Source organism: Phytophthora ramorum (genome assembly GCF_020800215.1).
Source record: "Phytophthora ramorum isolate Pr-102 chromosome Unknown Phyram_PR-102_s0001, whole genome shotgun sequence".
NCBI lineage: Eukaryota > Oomycota > Peronosporomycetes > Peronosporales > Peronosporaceae > Phytophthora > Phytophthora ramorum.
Window position 1 is genome coordinate 1969719 of NW_027150647.1, and position 22167 is coordinate 1991885.

A 22167-nucleotide genomic window follows, 5' to 3' on the forward strand; every position below is an offset into this window, starting at 1 on the left:
GCAAGCGCCGGCGAGGTGTCAATGCGCCGCGGGTTCTTGCCATGCGAGCTCACTTTGCCAAGCTCGCGGCGACTGCGAGCCAAGAGAGCAGCTCAAGCGGATTCAGCTGTCACTCGCCAACTTTTTACACCCAGCTGGGCACTGGACGACACGGTTAGCTTACCAGCTGCCTCCTCTGCTTCCTCGAGTCTCCCTCCCTCTCCTCTCCGTAGCACTCGTAGGACCCCACTTCACGATTGACTCGCCATTCCGTCACGTGAATTCCACTTGGCGATTAACAGAGACCGCAGTCAAGCAGCGGAGACCTAGTGACGGACATTTGGAGACTTTGCGAACAGACCAATCGTGTAGACGAGCAGACAGACCATGCAACTGCGCTTCCCACTGCCGGCGGGTTACTTCGCCAAGTTCGATCTGCTGCCCACGGAGGTGCAGAGCTACCGGACGCTGGCGAGCGACATCGTCCGTGAGACGAAGCGGGACTTGGACCATTACGTCAAGGACGGACGCAATTTGATCGACGCGCACACGTGGAAGCTGGCCAAGTCCAAGGAACGATTGCACTGCTACCGGAAACGCAGTACGCAAAACGCGGCGCACCAGCTCGGACTGTACGGTACCGAGCCGTCGAATGGAGGCTCGTCCGCTTCGAGCGGTAATGATTCGTACGGATACTCAGCGCGGTCGCGTCCGTCGATGAGCGTCACGAGCTCTCACAGTCGTTCCGGACACGAAGACATGGGGCATCTGTCCGTGTCGACGCGGTCTTCAGATGACGGCGAACCGAGCCGCAAGAGCATTCAGCCGATGGTGATCGGCTACGGCATCGTGGATGGCTCCGTGGACGACCTGGTCTACGGACTCTACCAGTCCACGACCGACGAGATGAAGACTCTCTCCGCCTTCCTCGGAGACGACTCGCTCATCGACTGTGCCGCGTTGAAAACGATTCGTCAGACTCGGTCGTCATACCTCGGCCTCAAGTGGAAGCTGTCCCGCACGGTGGGAGGCAATCGTGACTGTTGTTACATGGAGTACGTGGGTGTGTCGGAAGACGCTAACGGCCAACGCTTTGGCTACCACGTGCTGGAGTCCGTTGCGGTCCGCAATTGCCCGCACTTTGATGACAACTCGATCGTGCGCACCAACTTGTCCTTCTGCTTCATCTTCCGACCGGGCAAGCTCGCTGACCAGGTAGAGGTGTTTATGGAGGGTGCGTACGATTCTTCGGCCGACGCGCTCACGGCTGGCGGAGTGGGCGACTACCGCAGCGCGATGGACATGTTGTTTAACCTTCCGACGTCGCTCGTCGGAGCCGAGGCCAAGAAAATCTCGGCAATGGTGGCTAAGCAGTCAGGTGCGCTGCGTGGAGCAAGCAGCAAGAACCAGAGCGGCAACCACTGCTCCATCTGCCGCGCCAAGTCGGGCCTGTTGTCTTCCCACACAAACTGCCAGACGTGTGGCGCTGTCATTTGCAGCAAGTGCCGCATTCGCAAGGTGACGTTTTCACGCCGAGGCAAGATCAAAGTGTCGTGCTGCAAGATGTGTATGGTCATGGTGAAGGATCAGTCGCCGTTCGCGGGAGAGCAGCTTGAGCAGCAGCCTGTGAAGCCGAAGAAGGCGTCAAGGGACGATGGCCGCAGCAGGAACGGCAGCAACAGCAGCAGCAGCAACACTAGACTGGACGTGATCAACGCGTCCGTGTCCACTATGTCGCTCACGGACTCGGAATACTCCGAGTCCTGGCAGTCCAGCTCGGCGTCTTCGCTGCAGTCCGACCTTGATGACAGTTTCTACAACTCGACCGGGCCTAGCAGTGCCATCGTCTCAAGTGACAGAAAGATGCCGGCGCTGATGGAGGGCGAGCTCCGTCCGCCACCTCCCAGTTATTACCAGAGCGAACAGCAGCGTCAGTACGAGCAACAACAGTATCAGCAGCAGCAGTTCCTGATCCGACAGCGAATGAAGCAGAGTACCGACCCCAAAATGCCTCCCATGCCAAGGCAGCGACAGCCCGCCACTCGCGAAGGAATGTACAACCAAATGCTAGAGCTGCAGATGCAGGCCGAGCGGGCCTACAACTTGACCAACCAGAACGCCACCATGATGAACACGAGGCGATAGCTTGCTAGAACAGAGACTTGAGGAATGCAGCAAAGGACCCCGCCTAGATATTAAACAGAATGAATTCGAGCTTGTTTGAAAATGACAGCAGTGTTTAAAGGTGGCAGCGCCAACCGAACGCGTGGCAGACAGGAAAGCTGCCCAGCTGAGTGAGAGCTTGATTCGTGCTGGCAGCGAGGGCAACCATCCTGTCGCGGCTATCGTTGCAGTTGCAGCTTCAAACACGTTGAGCCACTCGTGCAAAACGCGACGAGGCAGCCAACCAACACGGTTTAACAGGCGAGGGATCCTATCTTGCACTGCAAGTTGCAGTCCTGGAGCATGCAGCAGTGCAAGTCCGAAGGCGCCGAATCTTCAAGCGGCAAGATGTACGGAGCTGAGAACCAGCCGGACGGCGCTCGAGCGCACGACTGGGCCGAATTCCGGCGCGATGTTCAAGCGAGGGAAGCCAAGTTCAAGCGCCTGCACCCCGTCTATTGTTTCTCACCATCGCGCGGCGATCTGCTTCAACCAGTGAACCGCACGCGACGAGGCAGAGCTTTGCTCTGGTCGAACGCGCAGATTTGAAGGACCGCTTGCAGTTCGGGCGCAAAGGAACCGTGACGAGCCATTTCGATGAGCCAGCTGCGAGATGCGACGGTCGAGGTGGAGTGCACACGCTGGGCGATTGGTTCTGCGAGGCGCTGGATTTGACGACCAGCGACTTCAACTTCAAGGCGTGCGGTCAAGCCTGAACTTGATCGACGGTCGACCCATTTTTTGCCTGCCCAGCGAGGGAACCGTTGCTGGCTGGCTGTGCTCAATGACGAGTGGCCGCTAGAAGGTGGCAGCAACCTGCAGATATAGCGGGCTGTGGGCATCGCCAATGGTTTTGGTCTGGCCTCGTTGGCAGGATACGTTAGACTTGACTTTCACGTGTCGAAGCATCCGTGACAGACTGGTGTACCGCTATTTTTATTGCCCTGGGCAGTGCGATAATTGCGCTGTATTGAAGACAGTGAAAGACGACCGAGGAGAAAAGCTATTGTGCAGCCCACTACATGTACACCAGTCGATTTCTGCAGCGGAGACCGTGGTGCATTGCGTTTGCCATGAACGCCTCACACCGGTACATGGGATCGGCTCAGGAAGTGTGCATTGTGGGGCGCGTCGGTGGCAGCAGTCTGTTTTTTCGACCATGTTTGTCCAATCCGAGGGATGCCCATCCCCCTTTTCCCTCTTCTTTTCATGATCCTTTCGAAACCCATGTAATCTGCAGATATGCGCTTGAGCAGGGTGCGCAACTTACCAGTCTGTCTATTCGAGAAATGGAGCGTGCAGCCAGCGAAAATGACGAGTGTCCGCTCTCCGTTTCGCGCTCAGAGGATATATTTATACCGGGGTCGAGGGCGGCCGTTGAGTCGTCAGCGTCGCGTGGGTATCCAATTCCGACGGTCCACGCCCCACCTGCGAGAGTTGATTTCGAGCCATAGTGCAAAGACCAGGCCTTGGGGACCTTTGTGGGGACGTTTTCGAGATCGATCATGATACCCTCCTTAGCATCATTTCTGTAATATGATATTTCTCTACAATCTGTTCATTACCCTCTCAAGTGCAAAACATAATAAAACAATTTTCATATTTGTTTTAATTGCGCTCTGCGGTATTATTAGTCCTAGAAGGTAAAAGTGGCCTCGCGTTTTACACAGATGAGCATTCACAACGGGTCTCACGGCTCCGCTCCGCTTCAGCCATGTCATTCCGCAATTTACTCGCTCGCGCGCACTCGCTCCGGCCAAGAAGAACCACCCAGCAGAGCCCTTTAATCCCTGTACCGGTCCGTAAAATGCAGTCCGCCGTGCGCCAGCGCCTGGCCTCTTCCTCCTCCGCAGCGTCCCGCGCGACGTCGCAGCTGCGCCGCGCCGCGTCCTCCACGGCCGCCGAGCCCGTGTTCGCCAAACGCGACGGCTCCAAGGGCGAGATCAACAGTGCGCGCGCCTTCATCGAGTTCAAGCGCGAGGCAGACCCGTACCGCGACGTGAACGAGCGCGTGCANGCGTGCACGACTGGAACGAGATCAACTCGGGCCGTCGCGACCCCACGGAGCGCAAGATCCAGGCCGCGCGCTGCATGGACTGCGGCACGCCCTTCTGCCAGACCAACACGGGCTGCCCCGTGAACAACCTCATCCCCGAGTGGAACGAGCTCGTGTACCGCGACGAGTGGAAGGAGGCCATCGACCGCCTGCACAAGACCAACAACTTCCCCGAGTTCACGGGCCGCGTGTGCCCCGCGCCCTGCGAGTCTGCGTGCGTCGCCGGTCTAGTGGATGACCCCATCACCATCAAGAACACCGAGTACGCCATCGTGGACCGCGCCTTTGAGGAGGGATGGATCGTGCCCCGCATCCCGCGCCGTAACGGCCTCCGTGTGGCCGTTGTGGGCTCGGGCCCCGCAGGTCTCGCGGCCGCGGACCAACTCAACCAGAAGGGCTACCAGGTGACGGTCTACGAGCGCGAGGACCACGTTGGCGGCCTGCTCATGTACGGCATCCCCAACATGAAGCTGGAGAAGAAAACGGTGACCCGTCGCGTGGATCTTCTGCGCGAGGAAGGCATCGAGTTCGTCACGAACGCCGAGATCGGTGTCTCACTGCCCGTGGAGAAGCTGCAGGCTGAAAATGACGCCGTCGTCCTGGCGCTGGGCTCGACCGTCCCGCGCGACGTGGACATCCCCGGCCGCGACCTCAAGGGCGTCCACTTCGCCATGGAATTCCTCACCAAGAACCAAAAGCGGCTACTGCTGACGGTGGACGGCAAGCTGCAGAGCGGCTGGGACCGTAACTTCGTCACGGCCGAGGGCAAGGACGTCGTGGTCATTGGCGGCGGCGACACGGGCACGGACTGCATTGCTACGTCCATGCGTCACCGCTGCAAGTCGGTGGTGAACCTGGAGCACAACCCGGAGCCTCCCGTCCAGCGCGCCCCGCAAAACCCCTGGCCGGAGTACCCGCGTATCTACGGTGTCGACTACGGCCACGCTGAGGTGCGCTCCGTGTTTGGCGACGACCCGCGTAAGTACAGCCGCGTCACGAAGGCGTTCAAGGGCAACAAGGACAACGAGATCACCCACGTGGTGACGATCCTGGGCGATAAGAACCCGGAGACCAACGAGATCACGGAGATCCCAGGCACGGAGGAAGAGATTCCGTGCGACCTGGTGCTGTTCGCCATGGGCTTTGTGCACCCGGAGCAGAAGATCGCGGAGGATCTTGACCTGGAGGTGGACCAGCGCCGCAACATCCGCGCTGCATACGGCAACTACCAGACGTCAGTGGAGGGCGTGTTTGCCGCTGGTGACTGTCGGCGCGGCCAGTCGCTGGTGGTGTGGGCCATCAACGAGGGCCGCGGCGTCGCGGACGCTGTGGAGAAGTACTTCCTGCAGGAGGGTTTCCAGCCGGAGGTGTCCCAGAACCAGCGCTTCGGTTAAATTCATCCTCAGAAGACAGTATGTACCGGTAGACAATCGCATCAACAACTCACATCGATGCCTTCAAGTGGAAGGCGTCGCCTGCAGCCGACGACACGGCGGTAAAGTCGTAGCTGGAAGGGAATCAGCAGAGAACAGCGCGGCGATATGAGCAGCGAGCAGAGCGATGTAAAGATGAGGGATAATTATTGTAATAGCAGAGAGGTGAATCCGCTGGAAACGAGTTGCATCTGCTGTTTGATGCATCCGTCTCAAGACCAGCCAAGTGGTCGAGGAATCCGCGTCGAGACCGTCAATGCGCAAACGGAGGACATCAAATGAGCGTGGATATGAATGGAGCATCTACGTGTTACATCTCGGCTTTACTGGATGAGAGCTCTACATGCGGATGATGGGCACTCGGCCGCGCAGTTTCGCGACCCCGTCTTTCAGGACCTCGTCGTTCACCCGGTTGTAGCGCAGGTCCAGCACCCGGACGCCAGTAAGCATGCTCACATCCGTCACCTTGCAGCAGTCCGAGAGATTGAGTTGGTGCACGTTTCGCAGAGCCGACACGTCCTCAAGCTGCACGCAGCCGGAGAGGTTGAGCGTGTGCACGTTGGCCAACGCAGTGACGTCGCGGACGTTCGGGCAGTGGCGCAGTGACAGCGTGTGAACCGTTTCTAAGGCCGAGACGTCCTCGATGCGGGGACAGTAGCTGAGATCGAGTTCGCGGGCGTGTGCAAGCGGTGACACGTCCACGAGCTTGGAGCATCCAGCGAGCTTGACGATCCGAGCACTTTGGGCCAGCGGACGCACATCTTGGAGGGCGTCACAGAACCGCAAGTCGACGTCTTGCGCTCCGGCGAGGAAGCTGATGTCGCTGATGGCACTGCACCCGGACAGGTTCACCTTTGTCAGGCACTCGGCAGACTTCGCCAGCACTTTGATGTCCTCGAGCTTTTCGCAACGGTAGGCCCCAATGCTGTGCACTTGGCGCAGTGACGACCCGAGCGAACGCAGGTTCTTGCAGAAGCTCACGTCGAGCTCGCGTACGCGAGTGAGGCCATCGAGTTCTGTCAGTTGGGTGCATCGTGACAGCACAAGGCGGTCAAGTGCAGGCAGATGTTGCAGCTCGGAGCTTGTAAATCCCGTGCAGCCCGAGAGCTCGAGCTCGCGTAGACTGCAACTTGCTCTCAGCGCCGAGAGGTCCGTTACCGCGTCGCATTGCCGAAGCGAAAGCTCCTGTACACCACTGCCCAGCGCGGAAATGTCGCTCACGTGTCTGCAGAGCGCAAGCTGGAGCTTGGACACGCGTCCTAGTGCGCTCACATCCGTGACGTTGATGCACCCTGTGAGGTCCAAGTCCTGTACACCGCCGAGTGCCGAGACGTCGACGATGCCCGAGCACTTGCGCAGTTTGAGAGTGTGAACTGTGCCGAGGCCGCTGACGTCGGTCACGTTGATGCAGCCGGAGAGGTTCAACTCGTGGACATTGCCCAATGTGCTGACGTTCCTCACATTCGCGCAGCCACCCAGATTCAGCTCGTACACGTTGCCGAGTGCACTCACGTCACTTACGTCGGGACAATTACGCAGACTTAGACGGTGCACATGACTCAGCGGGCTCACATCGCTGACACCGCGACACACGTTGAGATGCACCGACTCGCACTTTGCCAGCGGTGTGAGGTCTGTAACAGTGTGGCAATAGGACAAGTCCACGTGCTGAGAATGACTCAGGAACGAAACGTCCTCAAGAAAACTGCAGTAGCTCAGGTCCACCTCGCGAATGCCGGACAACCAGTGCAATCCGTCGATCTGGCTGCAGCCGCTCAGTCCAAGCTCCCGCAAGCGATTCACCCCATCGAATAAATTCACGCGCACGATTCCTGACAAGTTCAACCGCCTCACTTGGCTGTTGTCGCCGACTTGGATGCAATCTCGAAGCACTTTGGGGCAGCTATACCGCATCGGAATGCTCACGCCGTCTTCGTCGGTGTAGCTCTCGTTCGACACTTGAGCTGGTTCAGGCTCTGGGGCGGGTTGGTTGTCCTGGTGGTCGACGATGAGGCCACCAGCAGCGTTCACGTTGTAGTGAATGCTTTCGTGTATCTCCGGTCCATCGCCGACAGGTTGAAAAGCCACGTTGCGCAGGTTGTGCCATTTCCTCAACACTCGGAGCAGCTCTGGAATGGTGCACACCAGCGAGGCCTCGGCTTGAATCTGAATCTGTTTGTGCACGATGTCGTAGAAGAATCGATTGAGCTCTGCCAACGCCACCGCTTCGTCCAACGAGAGGAATGGGATCAAGTGCCCATCCCAGAGCTCCACGGGCATCGTGTGCTGGAGGTGACACTCACCGTCACGACTCGATTGGTGTTGCATTGTTACGAGGTGGCGAGTATCTCCGAGAGATAATGTGGAGTGCGGGGTGCAATCGAATCGTGCAGAGTGAAAGCTTCCCAATGGTTTGAAAAACTTTCATATGGTCTCAACAATAGCTGTTTTTGCCACCTGGAGCACGCTATTGCAAGCGTCTCAGGAGCTGTATTCCGCCGGATGCATGTGGTGCGTGCGGGTCAAATCCCTGTGCGGCAGACAGCGGAAACCATGTTGTCAAGTAACGCATGGCGGCATGCATCCTCTGCCTCCCTAGCGACAAATGTCAAGTTTCAAAGAGGTCAAGGTGAAGGGGACATTTGAATGGTTAAGGTATTATTTCAACAGCATGCAGCAATAAACAAGTTCTAATGACTATCACTTCTGTCGCAGCCAGACCCACCAGCGATCGGTAGGCACGATGTGGACGGGTAAATGCTCATGATATTTACCATGACGGTCCAGCCCAACGAGATGATGAAGTACAATAATGTCACGATCCCCAGAATACGGCTAGAGCCGCCGTTGAGCTTGAGCTGCTGCGTCTCCGCTTTCTGGCGAGGCAGTAGCGGGAGAAAAAGAAGTCCGGCCAAGTTCATCGAGTAACGGATGATGAGAACGTACGTCACCTCCCAGCGCACGTGGGTCGAGTCTTCGACGATATCGGCGTTGGTCACGTCGAAATGGCTGCCCACGTTCTTGGAGAATGTGCTGGCCAGGGGGATCGCAATGTTGGAGATCGATCCCACCAGTCCGTACACAGCACCTTCGTTACCCTCACCGGCCAGCTCCACGATCACGTACGTTCCGATCACGAAAGAGATGCCATTCGGAAGGTTCTCCACCACGGGCACTCCGAGCCAAAACCACTGGTTGCGTATGACATTCCATGTCGTGAGCATCGTTACAATGAAGTCCATGATTGTCACCGAGACAATGGTGATAGCATGCATCTTTCGCCAGTTCCAGTGGAGGCCATTCTTGCCAGTATAGTACAGTGCGATGGCGAAAACGCCGTTGCTCACAATTGTCATAATTTTCTGGTTCAGCGGTGTGACTTCTGCCCAGTACGATTGCATCGGGTCTGCACATGTAATGGTGAAGTTCTCGAAAATGCCGGCCAAGTACTTGTACGCTATCACTTGGTACATCGGGCGTGTTTGGATGAGATACCAGAGCTCGGCCAAGTAGTCGCGAAAAATCACGCCTGGGTGATGTTCTTCCTTGATGCAGTACCATGAGAGAGGAATCACGGGGAAGCAACAAACACTGAGGATCACCATTAACTGAGGGAAGGACAGGCAGAAGTTGAAGTCTCCTCCATAGTGCGATCCGTTGAAAGCCAAACCAGTGAGAATGCTGGCGATGGTCACGAAAGCAGTTCGAACCATGTAGATCGTGGTCTGCGTGTATCCTCGCGTAGCCTCTGGCTCGCGTTGGGCTACTTCCACCATCATAGCATCAGCAGCAACATCGGCTCCGACGTACCCCACCGCAGCGATCATCATCAACGCGATAAATTTCCCACCCGCGTGGTGTGCCGACTCGTTGAAAGTCGCAACGAGTTCAGGGGTTAGCTCCTCTTCATCCATCGTCGCGTACTTGTTGTCTGGGTAATAAGGGTCGCCGGCATCCATGCAGGCCATAACGACTAGCATCGTAAAACACAACGTCCACCCCATGACCATGAACGGACGACGTCTGTAGCCCCAGATAGGAACACAGTCCGTGATCATGCCGTAAAAAATCTTGAACGACCACGGCATGTTGAGCAGAACCACAGCCGACACGACTTGTGTGCCTTCCATGTTGAGGTAGTTGAAGAAGAATGGATAGACTGTGCCGGGCAGCGTACCAAAGATCATGCCCACAGCGGCATATTGTGCGACAATGCCGATGTATTCGCGACTCCAAATGTTCACCTCGCCGCCATGCCGAAGCGCGCCACCTTCAAATAACTGCGGGGACTGAGTATCGAGGAACCATTCGTTTTCCTTTCGAGGCGAATAAGTGAATTCAGTTGTCGGTGCAGGCGCCAGCAAGTCGATTTTCTTGCGCGGCGTCGTGCGCATCGGGTCTTCGAGTATCGGTACTATGGTTGCCGTCTAGCACTGAAAAACGAAAGTGAGAAACTGGATCCAAATCCATCAGGTTACTCGTCACCGACAGTCTGCCATAAGCAGTCTTTAATCGTAAAAGGCGGCACGAAGATTGCTAGAAAACACCCAAGTGAAATCCTCCACCACACTTGCAGGACATTTGGGACCAAGAAATGATGGGGAGTTGTGCAGAGCCAAGGGCGGCGGACAGCAAAATCTTTAATCACCACTACGGGTTCCAAATCGCTGCAGATAGCAATCACCGCATGTTGCCTTGTGGCCGAATGTACCGTGTAGCTTATCGTGCGACGGACCAAGAGATTAGTCCCAACGCAGGCACAATGTCGGCAAACTACCGAAGTGTTCAAGAAAACATCACTACTGCGGAGAATATGCAGCTCTCGAACCAACGATTTTTATCTAATCGCTTTCGTGTATATGTAGCTACAGTACTGTACAGGTTTCAGCATTTGCAAGGCGCGATCCTGAAGGACTTGCCATCCTCGTCCGCTTGAAGCACCAAGACTCAACAACGAGACTCTTCTAAACTTCCATGTGTTGGATAGCTGGGCGAGTTTACGGGCAAAACGCTCGCTGAGCGATTGCCGTACACGTTGTAGCAAGCTGTAGCAGAATTGGCCGCACTACATTCAACTTAATATACAGCAGCTTTTCCTTTGTCAGATTTCCATCACACCACAACAGCTCCTTGAAATCGATGATAAAAGTTCCCACACAATTCGAGCAGCGAGTCTCAGATGAAACAGAAAGCTTAAGTACAAAATCCACGATTACCATTAAAAAATCACAGCACGACACAATTAAAAACGTCAATGTCTGTGACCACCGCTCGAGTCACATCCAGCGCCTCCAGCGATCGCTAGGCATGAGGTAGACGGATAAATGGACATAATGTTCACCATGACGGTCCAACACAGCGAAAATACGAAGTAGGATGCGGTCAGGATTCCCATAAAACGACTAGATCCGCCATTAAACTTGAGCTGCTGCGTCTCCGCTTTCTGGCGAGGCAGTAGCGGGAGAAAAAGAAGTCCGGCCAAGTTCATGGAGTAACGGATGATGAGAACGTACGTCACCTCCCAGCGCACGTGATGGGAATCTTCAGCGATATCGGCGTTGGTCACGTCGAAATGGCTGCCCACGTTCTTGGAGAATGTGCTGGCCAGGGGGATCGCAATGTTGGAGATCGATCCCACGAGGCCATACACGGCGCCTTCGTTGCCCTCGCCCGCGAGTTCCACCATCACAAATGTCGCGATCACGAAAGCAATACCATTCGGGAGAGCCTCAGCTACGGGCACTCCCAACCAGAACCACTGGCTACGCACGATGCCCCATGTCGTGAGCATCGTTACAATGAAGTCCATGATTGTCACCGAGACAATGGTGATAGCATGCATCTTTCGCCAGTTCCATTGGAGACCGTACTTGCCAGTCAAATAGAGCGTGATAGCGAATACACCATTGCCCAGGATCGCCATTACTTTTTGGTTCAGTGGTGTGACTTCTGCCCAGTACGACTGCATCGGGTCTGCACACGTTATTGTGAAGTTCTCGAAAATGCCAGCAAGAAACTTGTACGCAATCACTTGATACATCGGGCGCATTTGGATGAGATGCCAAAGCTCAGCCAAGTAGTCGCGGAAAATCACGCCCGGGTGAGGGTCTTCCTTGATGCAGTACCACGAAATGGGGATCACGGGGAAACAGTATAAACTGAGAACCACCATGAGCTGCGGAAAAGTTAACGAGAAATCAAAGTCTCCACCATAGTCCTTGCCATTGAAAGCGAAACCTGTGAGGATACTGGAGACCATCACAAACGCAGTTCGAACCATGTAGATCGTGGTCTGTGTGTATCCCCGTGTAACCTCTGGCTCACGTTGAGCTACTTCCACCATCATAGCATCAGCAGCGACATCAGCTCCGACGTACCCCACCGCTGCAATCATCATGAGAACGACGAATTTACCACCCGCGTGGTGTGCCGACTCGTTGAAAGTCGCAACGAGTTCAGGAGTCAGCTCCTCGGCATCCATCGTCGCGTACTTGTTGTCTGGGTAATAAGGGTCGCCGGCATCCATGCAGGCCATAACGACTAGCATCGTAAAACACAACGTCCACCCCATGACCATGAACGGACGACGTCTGTAGCCCCAGATAGGAACACAGTCCGTGATCATGCCGTAAAAAATCTTGAACGACCACGGCATGTTGAGCAGAACCACAGCCGACACGACTTGTGTGCCTTCCATGTTGAGGTAGTTGAAGAGGAACGGATAGACTGTGCCGGGCAGCGTACCGAAGATCATACCCACCGCGGCATACTGCACAACGAGTCCGATGTAGTTGCGCTTCCAGATGTCAACCTCACCGCCCTGCCGAAGCGCTCCACCTTCATACAGCTGCGGCGACTTGGTGTCAAGGTGCCATTCACTTTTCCGAGGAGAGCAGGTGAAGTCGCTCCACGGAGTCGACCCCAGCAAGTCGAACTTCCTGCGCGGCGTTGAGTGTTTCGATTCCTCGAGTATGGGCACTATGGTTGCTGTGGTTGCTCCCTAAAACGGAAAGTGAGAGTGACCGGGAAAAGGGAAACGACCGGGTGTACACATCTCGTGCAGCCCTCGGAGCTGGGATTGATAGTGCGGTGCAGTTACCAATACAGTACCCAATACATGTACCGTAAGACCTTTACAGCACAGCCACTACCTTGATGGACATTTGGGACCAGGAAACGATGGGGAGTCGTGCAGAGCCTCGGGCAAAGCAAACTGATTCGCACACTTCATCTCCACTGGGTGTTGCATACGTGTATTAATAATACCGGTAATGCGATCGCTCGATTGATCTGCTGCCTGTTAACTCTGTTGACAAGAACCATGACAGCAACCGCGGGATCATTTAATGCCAACGAAACTCTTCGGTGTATCACGAGCTTTTCGTTCAACGTGTCGTCGAGCGAGCCGTGGATCACGACGCCTTACTGCACAGTTGCTAAGTGAGACGAAGGCCCCAATGCTGAGCCGTGCAGGTGAGACGGTGACAACTTCCGCCAGTCGTGTACATGTTGCCGGCCTGAGACCCACACCTCATCGTATTTTTGCAGTATTAGCTTAACTCGCTCTTCCTTCCTTTGAGTACACTCCGCAGAGAACAAGTCGTACATGTATGCTCGTTCATCATGCTCTGCTTCGCGAAATATGGGTACATTTATGGAGAAAAACACAAGTCACTAAAGTGAACTACCACTGAAGCTGATACGTTCTTTGAAGCCAAGTGATCGGGACGCGATGGAGGTCCGGCGGCGTCACCCTGCCGCCTTCTCCTCCGCTTCCGAGTCGCGCGTACACACGTCCGAGTCTCTGTCTCGTCGGCGCCGGCCTCTGGTGCTCACGCGGCCGTCTCGTTCCGCGCTACAGCGTCTCTCCAAGCCAAAGAAGGTCGCCGCATATGAACCCAGTGAGCCAAACGCCTCTACACTAAGCGGCAAGCGACGTCGCAGTCCGGCGGAGGTCCTCGCGCCCGTCTCTGGTGGCCACTTGAAGCTGCAGCGTTTCGCCCCATCCCAGAACCTCGTGGAGGATAAAGCGGACTTCTGTTTGTACGCGGAGATGGACACCAACGTCCACCAGGATACGCTGGAGGACGCCCACGCTCTGGTGCAAGTGACCGCCAGCGCCCTGAGATCCGCCGGATGTCGCGTAGCTGTCCACATGCTGCAGACGCCCGACTCGGAGGTTCTGGCGGCCAATCAGACCGAGACACAGGCCTACGCACTCACGATTGGCAGTGAAGTGCCCGACCAAAGCGTCACGGAGAGCGGCGCGTGGGCCGGACGCGTGGCCACGCAGTTGGCCCCGTGGGTCACCCAGCACGCGGACTTCAGGAGCCATGTGCTGCCTCTATCGGGCGCGGCGCAGTGCCAACGACTGTGTAAATTGATCTTGACCGAGCTCAGGTTGCAGCTGGACGTGTGCTGCTTGCACGCGCAAGGGCACGGGAATGTTCCTGGCGCACCGGTGCTTCTGAGTGCACGAGAGAAGCTGCTGCCACAGGTGATGAACGCCAAAGGGCTCACAAATGTGGCGCTGTATCCGCTCCATCGAGACGAAGCGAGGCGGCAGCTGACGAGGAGATGGGGTGCGCAGAGCTCGTTGGCGCTGCCGCCGCTGGAGGATATTTACGCGTACTTTGGACCGAGGATCGCCATGTACTTCGCGTGGCTCGCGTTCTACACGAGGATGTTGCTGCTGCCGAGTGTCTATGGGGTTGTCGTGCACGTCCTTGGCATGCTGAATTTGGCGCCGAGTTATACCGTGCATTGTGTGCTGGTGGCGATTGGGACCTCTCTGATTGCGGATATGTGGCGTCGCCGACAACGAGAAGTGGAATTTACGTGGGGGTATGACGGTGTGTTGTCATCGCTGCACGCGACAACGCGGATGCAGTTTCAGGGCGAGTGGATGCAGGATCCGGTGACTGGTGCTCGGTGTTTCGACTTCCCGCACCACAAGCGGCTTCTTCGGCAACTTTTGGCTGTTCCACTGCTGGTGTCCATGTGCTGCTTGGTTGGTGGCTATGTCATTGGACTGCATGTGCTCTCAGAGCGTCTACGAGCGAGCTATAGTGAAAGCTGCACCCAGGCATGGGCTCAAACGGAGCATATCGAGACGGGTATCGCTGGTACTGGATATTGGAGTTACGTTGCTGATAACTGGATACCAAGTAACGACGCAGCAACGTGTGCATTCGTTTCGCACGGCCCTAGTGTGATAAATGCTGTAATCATCTACGTCATGGACAACCTGTACCAGTTGCTAGCACGGAAACTTACGGAGTTTGAGAACTACCGGACGCTCGATGAGCACGAAGCGCATTTGGTGGCAAAGAGAATGCCGTTTCATCTTGTGAACAGCAACGCGTCTCTGTGGTTTCTCGCCTTTTACGTGCGAAGGCTGGATCGAGTTCGTGAGCGTTTGTGGATTTTGCTGGTGGCAACGCAGTTACTCGACAATTTCAAGGAGGTAGGACTTCCACTCGCTGTGTCGGTGGGTGGGCAGGTCCTTACCGCGGAGAATAAGCGACGCCGTCGGCAGAGTCTTGAGAGCCTTGAGAGCGACCTCATTGAAGAGAGCCACCGCCTCCTGCGAAAAAGCTCAATCCCTCAACTGAGAGCCAAGCGGGAACGGGAACGGGTGGATGTCGTTAAAGCTGCTACTGAGCAGCGGTTAGCACGTGTGCTTATGCAAAAGCGGCAAGCTACGTACCGTGACTCCTTCGCGGACTACAAGGAGCTCATGGTGCAATTCGGTTATGTGACTCTCTACAGCCCAGTATTCCCACTGGCTGCAGCATTCGCTTGGCTGAATAACACGATCGAGAGTCGATCCGACTTGCTCAAGCTTGTGAACCGACACGGCTACCAGCGACCGGTTGCCCAGCACGCACGAGGCATTGGCGTATGGGAAAAAGTGCTCGTGAGCTTCGCAGGCGTGGCTGTTGTGGTCAATTGTGCGCTCGTGTGGACCTACGAGCTTGACGAGCTTCTGCCAACGTGAACGGATCTTCAGCGCCTTGCCTTCATCGTTGCCTGTGAGCACGTGATATTTGTTATCAAGGCTTGGTTGAATTGGGCTGTTCCTGAAGTTCCAGTTACCTCGTCACTCGGCAAGAATCCAGTGTTACCGCTGGCCGAAATTTCAGCAAAAAGCAATGAAGCCTCGCTTGCTGCTTTGCGGAGTTAACATCCCCATTGATGTGGGTGGCATGATTAATTATTACGGCCATGAAGCTGGGATATAGAACTGAAGTTGTTCAAACCAAAATAACGTCGACTTCAATTACAGAAAAATGCTACTACTCCCACACACTTTTTAGTGGTTTACTGGCTACCACTTGAGTCACAGCCGGTGCCACCAGCAATTACTAGGCATGAAGTGGATGGGTAGATGGACATGATGTTCACCATGACCGTCCAGCAGAGTGAAAACGCGAAGTAGATGGAGGTCAGGATTCCCATGAAGCGACTGAAGCCACCGTTTTGCTTGAGCTGCTGCGTCTCAGCCTTCTGGCGCGGGAGGAGCGGCAGGAAGACAAGTCCCGCGAGGTTCATAGCGTACCGGATGATGAGGACGTACGTCACATCCCAGCGCACATGGGTCGAATCCTCGACAATATCGGCGTTGGTCACGTCAAAGTAGCTGTCCACGTTCTTCGACAGCGTGCTGGCCAGGGGAATAGCGATGTTGGAGATCGATCCCACCAGTCCGTACACAGCACCTTCGTTACCCTCACCGGCCAGCTCCACGATCACGTACGTTCCGATCACGAAAGAGATGCCATTCGGAAGGTTCTCCACCACGGGCACTCCGAGCCAAAACCACTGGTTGCGTAGGACGTCCCACGTCGTGAGCATCGTTACAATGAAGTCCATGATGGTGACTGAGACGATCGTGATGGCGTGCATTGATCGCCAGTTCCAGTGGAGACCATATCTACCAGTTAAGTAAAGCGTGAGGGCGAAGATGCCGTTGCCGATGATGGCCATCACCTTTTGATTGAGTGGGGTGGCCCCAGCCCAGTACGACTGCATGGGGTCAGCACAAGTGATGGTGAAGTTCTCGAAAATGCCCGACAAGTATTTGTACGCGATGACTTGGTACACCGGGCGCGTTTGGATGAGGTGCCAGAGTTCAGCCATGTAATCACGGAAAATCACGCCAGGATGGCGCTCCTCTTTGATGCAGTACCACGAGAGAGGGATCACTGGAAGACAACAGATAGTGAGAATAACCATAAGCTGAGGAAAACTCAGCGAGAAGTCAAAGTCACCCCCGTAGTCTTTGCCATTGAAAGCCAAACCAGTGAGGATACTGGAAACGGTCACAAACGCCGTGCGGATCATGTAGATCGTGGTTTGTGTGTATCCGCGCGTAGACTCCGGTTCACGTTGAGCTACTTCCACCATCATGGCATCAGCAGCGACATCGGCTCCGACGTAGCCGATGGCGGCGATCATCATAAGCACGATAAACTTGCCGCCCACGTGGTGTGCCGAGTCGTTGAAAGTCGCAACGAGTTCAGGGGTCAGCTCCGATTCATCCATCGTCGCGTACTTGTTGTCCGGAAAGTATGGAGCGCCGGCATCCATGCAGGCCATGACAAGCAGCATCGCGAAACAAAGGGTCCATCCGATGACCATGAACGGACGGCGTCGATACCCCCAAATAGGGACGCAGTCCGTGATCATGCCGTAAAAAATCTTGAACGACCACGGCATGTTGAGCAGAACCACAGCCGACACGACTTGCGTGCCTTCCATGTTGAGGTAGTTGAAGAGGAACGGGTAGACTGTGCCGGGCAGAGTTCCGAAGATCATACCCACCGCGGCGTACTGCGCGACCAATCCGATGTATTCACGACTCCAAATGTTCACCTCCCCTCCCTCCCGAAGAGCACCGCCGTCATACTCCTGCGGCGACTGAGTGTTGAGGTACCATTCGTTTTCCTTTCGAGGCGAATAAGCGAATTCAGTTGCCGGTGCAGGTGCGAGCAAGTCGATTTTCTTGCGCGGCGTCGTGTTCATCGTTTCTTCGAGTAGCGGCACTATGGTTGCTGACTTTCGGCGAAAAGCGGAACTGAGCGAGTCCGCTGTTGGTCTTTTCAACTTTGATCAGCAGATCACCTGGCACGACTAGGAATGTCGGAGCACATGGTGCAACAACAGGAAACGCGGGTGACCTGACTGGACGTCTGCTATTGCCCTCCAGACCGAAAAGCCGTCAACACTACAACCTCAATCTCTCCAGGACGCTCGGCACCACGCCAACGATTGGGAGTCCAAGCTCCCGCACAAAGCCTGTAGTTTTGGGAGGCGCAACTTGGTTGCCGATATTCTGCCTATTGACCAGAGCCAACTATACCTAAACTTATACGTTTTATATACGTCAGCGGTCGTACGGATGCACATGGGACTCAGCAAGTATACATCTCAGCCCTGGTCAATAAAACGTGTGAGCAATGCAACGTGGCGCAAATCGCAAGACTAATGTTGCCACCTGTTGCTCTGCACTCGATACCTCCAGCGTCAGCCACCGAAAGGAACTTCTTATGTTCAATAGCTTCAACGTGCGGCTATCGGGCGACAGCAAGGCACGGTTCACGTTTATCCGACCCCGTTCGGCTGGTAGATAAACGCAGTTGCCGTGCCGCCTCGAAGCTCGGTCAGACGCGATTTTCAGTTCATGCCGGTTGTTGGAGGAGCTGCAGTAGCATACTTTACGCCATTGCTTGCTGAAAGTTCAGGCTTGCAACTTGTCTACTACTATACTATAGCCTTTAGACAATGGACCCGAGACCTTCGTGCGGTTGAAAGGAGACGCGACTCCATTCGGGAATTCTTCTGGGTCTCCAGCTGTCGAAAGTCGTCACTGTGAACACTTGGGTGTGCTTGTTCAAGGGCAAGTACTGTACCGTACAATAGAACTCTATGCCAAGTTCTTGGCACTTATCCTGTTATTGGCATTTGATCAATTCGGCTTGCGATAGGCACAACCTGTGAGACCGTGTGGCTCCAGCCTTCGACAGTCGTGTTCGACTGAAAAATTCTGTGCAGATGTTATTTTAATAGGATCTTTAGCCTGATGCCGATCGGGTGAAGGTTTAACAGGATTCATTTCCAAGGAAAATGCAAATGTACGTGTATCTACAATACCTCATGTAAAATATCATTTTCCTTTGGGATGCATTCTTCACTGCGTTGCCGCCGATGTAGCGATTGGTAGCGATCCGATTTGTCGTTCCGAGCAGACAATCCGCAGTGCATCTTCACCGAGACCGCGGAAGGCTTCCGGGAAGCCTTCAAGGCTTCATGCTTTGCTTTCTTACGGAATCCATCTCGTGGGAATTACATGTGCGTGTAGTTGTGGCTCAGCTTGTCTAGCTGCTTTGCCGCTTCCCGCACATGTTCTGGTCAACAGCTTCAATTTCTACATGAAGACGTGCGTGAACTCTTTCCTGTTGGCGAAAAATTAAATCCCGTTCGAGCGAGGCCAAAGCAAAGACTTGAGGCCGACACCCTAGTTTTTCTTGCTGAGCATGCCGGGTCTCACCTAGATGAAAGAGTTCGTAGGCCAAAAGCAAAATCTCGAGAAACAGCCTCGCCTGAACTGGCAGTTGTTGTGAATACACTCACAAGAATTAAAAGAACAGATCTCCAGAAAATACCACAGTCACCTCTCTAACGCTAATCGATTTAAAAGTGACGAAAACTACCGGTAGTTGGACGACGAACTCTACGTAAATGAGATGCTAGCAGTGAAAAAGACAGCGTAGTTGGCACCTCAGCTCCACAGGTCGCTGACACACCACTGCTCTTTCTAGCAGGGCGAATACACCTTCAACGGTGAGAAGTAATTAAAAACGCTTCCAGACGCAATTGGCCCGTTCAGGGACAAATAGCATTCGACGAGGACGCTTCTCTGTCTTATCAGGCATGGATCTAGTTTTGTCATCGTGTGCCAGCAAAGTCTTCCATACCCGAGAGAGCACTGGTATTCACGCACATATGTAGCAACAGTTGTACAACGATAGGTTTGCCAGCAAATTTAAAGCAATCTCATTCCATGAGCTGAAGAGAGGAAGACTCGAATATACGATCACAACAAAACATCAGATATTTACTATCTGGTATTAAAATATTTAGCACAGAAGAATGCAACAATCACTGATTGAGAACAAGAATGAGCAATAAACCTAGATGCTTGGCACGTCAAGAAAATTGTTAACGTTAGCTCGAAAAGCTGTTGGCCTGCACCAACTACACTTGAGTTCCTACACAAACGATATAATAATTGGTACAATGGAGAAAACGCGAACTTGCGGCGCCGAAAAATGAGAATATTTCAAAGTAGATGCGAGCGGAATGGCATTTAAATGAGGGTCAAATACTCGCAATGGAAGAGCAACTGTAATCCCTGCACGACCAGTTTCTTGGGTTCTTTAGCCAGCAAACGATTTTACGAGACCGTCAGCCGGTCACCGACTCCGTTTATCACTGTACCCGGAGATGGAGCACTTGAGGTTGGTGGGAGATACTTGGAACCATTCGGCTCGGATCGTACTCGTTGACTTGTCTGATGCCTTCATATTTACATGTGCTATACACTGGAATAGTGTGCGGTAAGCTCGTAGCCTCACATTCCCCAGCGAAGCCACATCAAATACAAGTACTGCTGGGCTCTGAGCCACAGGGAGGACCAGAGGCATTATGTCGTGTGTCTCTGGTTTGCCAGCATGAATTTTCTCTGTGAGGCTGAAGATCCCGTTGTTTTCGGGCGGTCGTAGTCATAATGCTCGAACTATTGTACATCTCGCGAAGCTCCAAATACGGTCATTAATGTGCATGGCCATACAAGACACCCCCGTGAATCAAAAGTTGGAGAGAGCACCAGTGGAAAACTAATCGCATTTCCCAAGGTGGGGCGGAAGCCCGTTTAGCCCGTTCTAGTGGACATCATCAGTCTAGGAGCTACCGTGAACCGGTACATGTACGATGTACAAGTTGATCAGGAAAATCGTTGCGGTCTATAGAATTCGAAAAAAAAACTTTATCCAACGAACCGACTGAGGGCCAGCGCAGGTAACGGGGTCAGTATGTAAACCAAGATGGCGCGAATGACGGATGTAGTTTTGCAGTAGCGTTCGATGGCCCTGTCGACCCACTAAGAGCTCGTTCCACCTCTTTTCGAAATGAATCGGTGGATCTCTCTCATTTCAAACGCACGGCCCCGCAAGATTTTTATTGTTGCTAACTTATCAGCAAAGTGCATGTGGCTCGATGGCAGTTCGAACGAGTCCCGTCGATCAGGTCTCCACAAAGGGCAGACCAGCCTATTTGAGCTCTTTTGCCTTCCGCGAGGCCACGACTCTGGATTTTACGTGTAGAGCACGAATCGCGCCCCCTCTCGGTCGTCTTCTCGATTCAAGTTGGTTTCCTGACGGAGTCACCATGCAGATTGAATTCACAGAGCCCTCAATCCTTCAGCGAAAAATCGCTCGCACCATGCGTTCGTGTTGCTCGGCGGACCAATGGTGATTCCCATTGGGGACGCCGTGTATGCTTTTGTCAGTAAGCGTGCATGTAACCTACGACGATGACACTACATGCACCAAAGCGTTCAGGTACATGCAGCGGTATACATGTACAGACAATCCTCTCCTTTGTGATAGCGTCGGGAACCACCACATTATCACTCGCTGGAGTTATTACAAGGCAGAAATGTGCCGTAAAATTGGTACATTTGAACTTAACAGCTCTACAGCGTCGACGTACAGCAGGCAGTACTGTGGAGCATCGAGAGCTGGAACGCCCTGCTTCCCAGCGTCTTCAGTAACTGCTGGAAGAAGACTGGCTTGCTTGACTACTACACGTGCGAGTACGCCGAGCCGGGCGTGGAGGATGACATCGTGAACGAGCTGGCAGAGATGCTGACGCGTCTCCACCCCTCGAATCCGATGTCGGTTGAAGAGCTGCTGAACCCACCGGACGAGAACATCCTCGCGGATGAACCAACGGACGAAGATTTCTGCCGGGTCGAGTCTTCAGAGCGCGAGAATGGGTGCGGTCAAGATGTCGGTGATGGCGGTATCGAGGACGAAGAAGAAGAAAGCACTTCTTCAACCTATCCAACGCCCGAAAACCTGTCCACAGAGGAGCTGAAGGAGCGTCTTCAATGGATAGCACAACTTTTCGTTACCGCCGGTGCGATGGGGGTCCGTTCAAGGGACGTTATCGGGCTTCGAACGATGCAGCGAGTATTTAGAGAGGAGCTTGCGTGTAGACAAGGCCACAAGCAGCAAAAGTCGATGCTCGACTTCTTCGGACGTCCTGCACCAAATGGACCTTAACAATAGTTAAGCACCTTTGAATAGTGATAATGACGTGTTTTGTATCACAAACCAGTAACTAGAGGGTAGAGGTATATTTGACTCGTGCTTGTATGGTGACGGTCATCGGGAGCCCTCCCCATATCTCTCCGTGGAGGGTATCACTACTCAGGATATCACGACCGAGAGGATTGTCTGTATGTATCAG

General features: G+C 54.3%; 4 protein-coding genes across 4 annotated transcripts; 3 read left to right on the top strand and 1 right to left on the bottom strand.

The window, feature by feature from the left end:
* Positions 1 to 366: 366 nt before the first annotated feature.
* Positions 367 to 2124, top strand: KRP23_359 (uncharacterized protein; the record flags this gene model as incomplete). Its single annotated transcript, XM_067888240.1, has 1 exon — positions 367 to 2124. The coding sequence occupies one exon, from the start codon at positions 367 to 369 to the stop codon at positions 2122 to 2124; it is 1758 nt and encodes a 585-aa protein (XP_067750916.1).
* A 1825-nt stretch (positions 2125 to 3949) lies between these two features.
* KRP23_360 (Glutamate synthase 2 [NADH], chloroplastic) lies at positions 3950 to 5592 on the top strand (the record flags this gene model as incomplete). Its single annotated transcript, XM_067888251.1, has 2 exons — positions 3950 to 4141; positions 4216 to 5592. The coding sequence occupies 2 exons, from the start codon at positions 3950 to 3952 to the stop codon at positions 5590 to 5592; spliced, it is 1569 nt and encodes a 522-aa protein (XP_067750917.1).
* Positions 5593 to 5970: 378 nt separating this feature from the next.
* KRP23_361 (putative adenylate cyclase regulatory protein) lies at positions 5971 to 7911 on the bottom strand (the record flags this gene model as incomplete). Its single annotated transcript, XM_067888263.1, has 1 exon — positions 5971 to 7911. The coding sequence occupies one exon, from the start codon at positions 7909 to 7911 to the stop codon at positions 5971 to 5973; it is 1941 nt and encodes a 646-aa protein (XP_067750918.1).
* Positions 7912 to 13363: 5452 nt separating this feature from the next.
* Positions 13364 to 15631, top strand: KRP23_362 (Anoctamin-10; the record flags this gene model as incomplete). The annotated part of the gene is made up of 1 exon (XM_067888274.1): positions 13364 to 15631. One exon carries the CDS (start codon positions 13364 to 13366, stop codon positions 15629 to 15631), a length of 2268 nt encoding a protein of 755 aa, XP_067750919.1.
* Positions 15632 to 22167: the final 6536 nt, after the last annotated feature.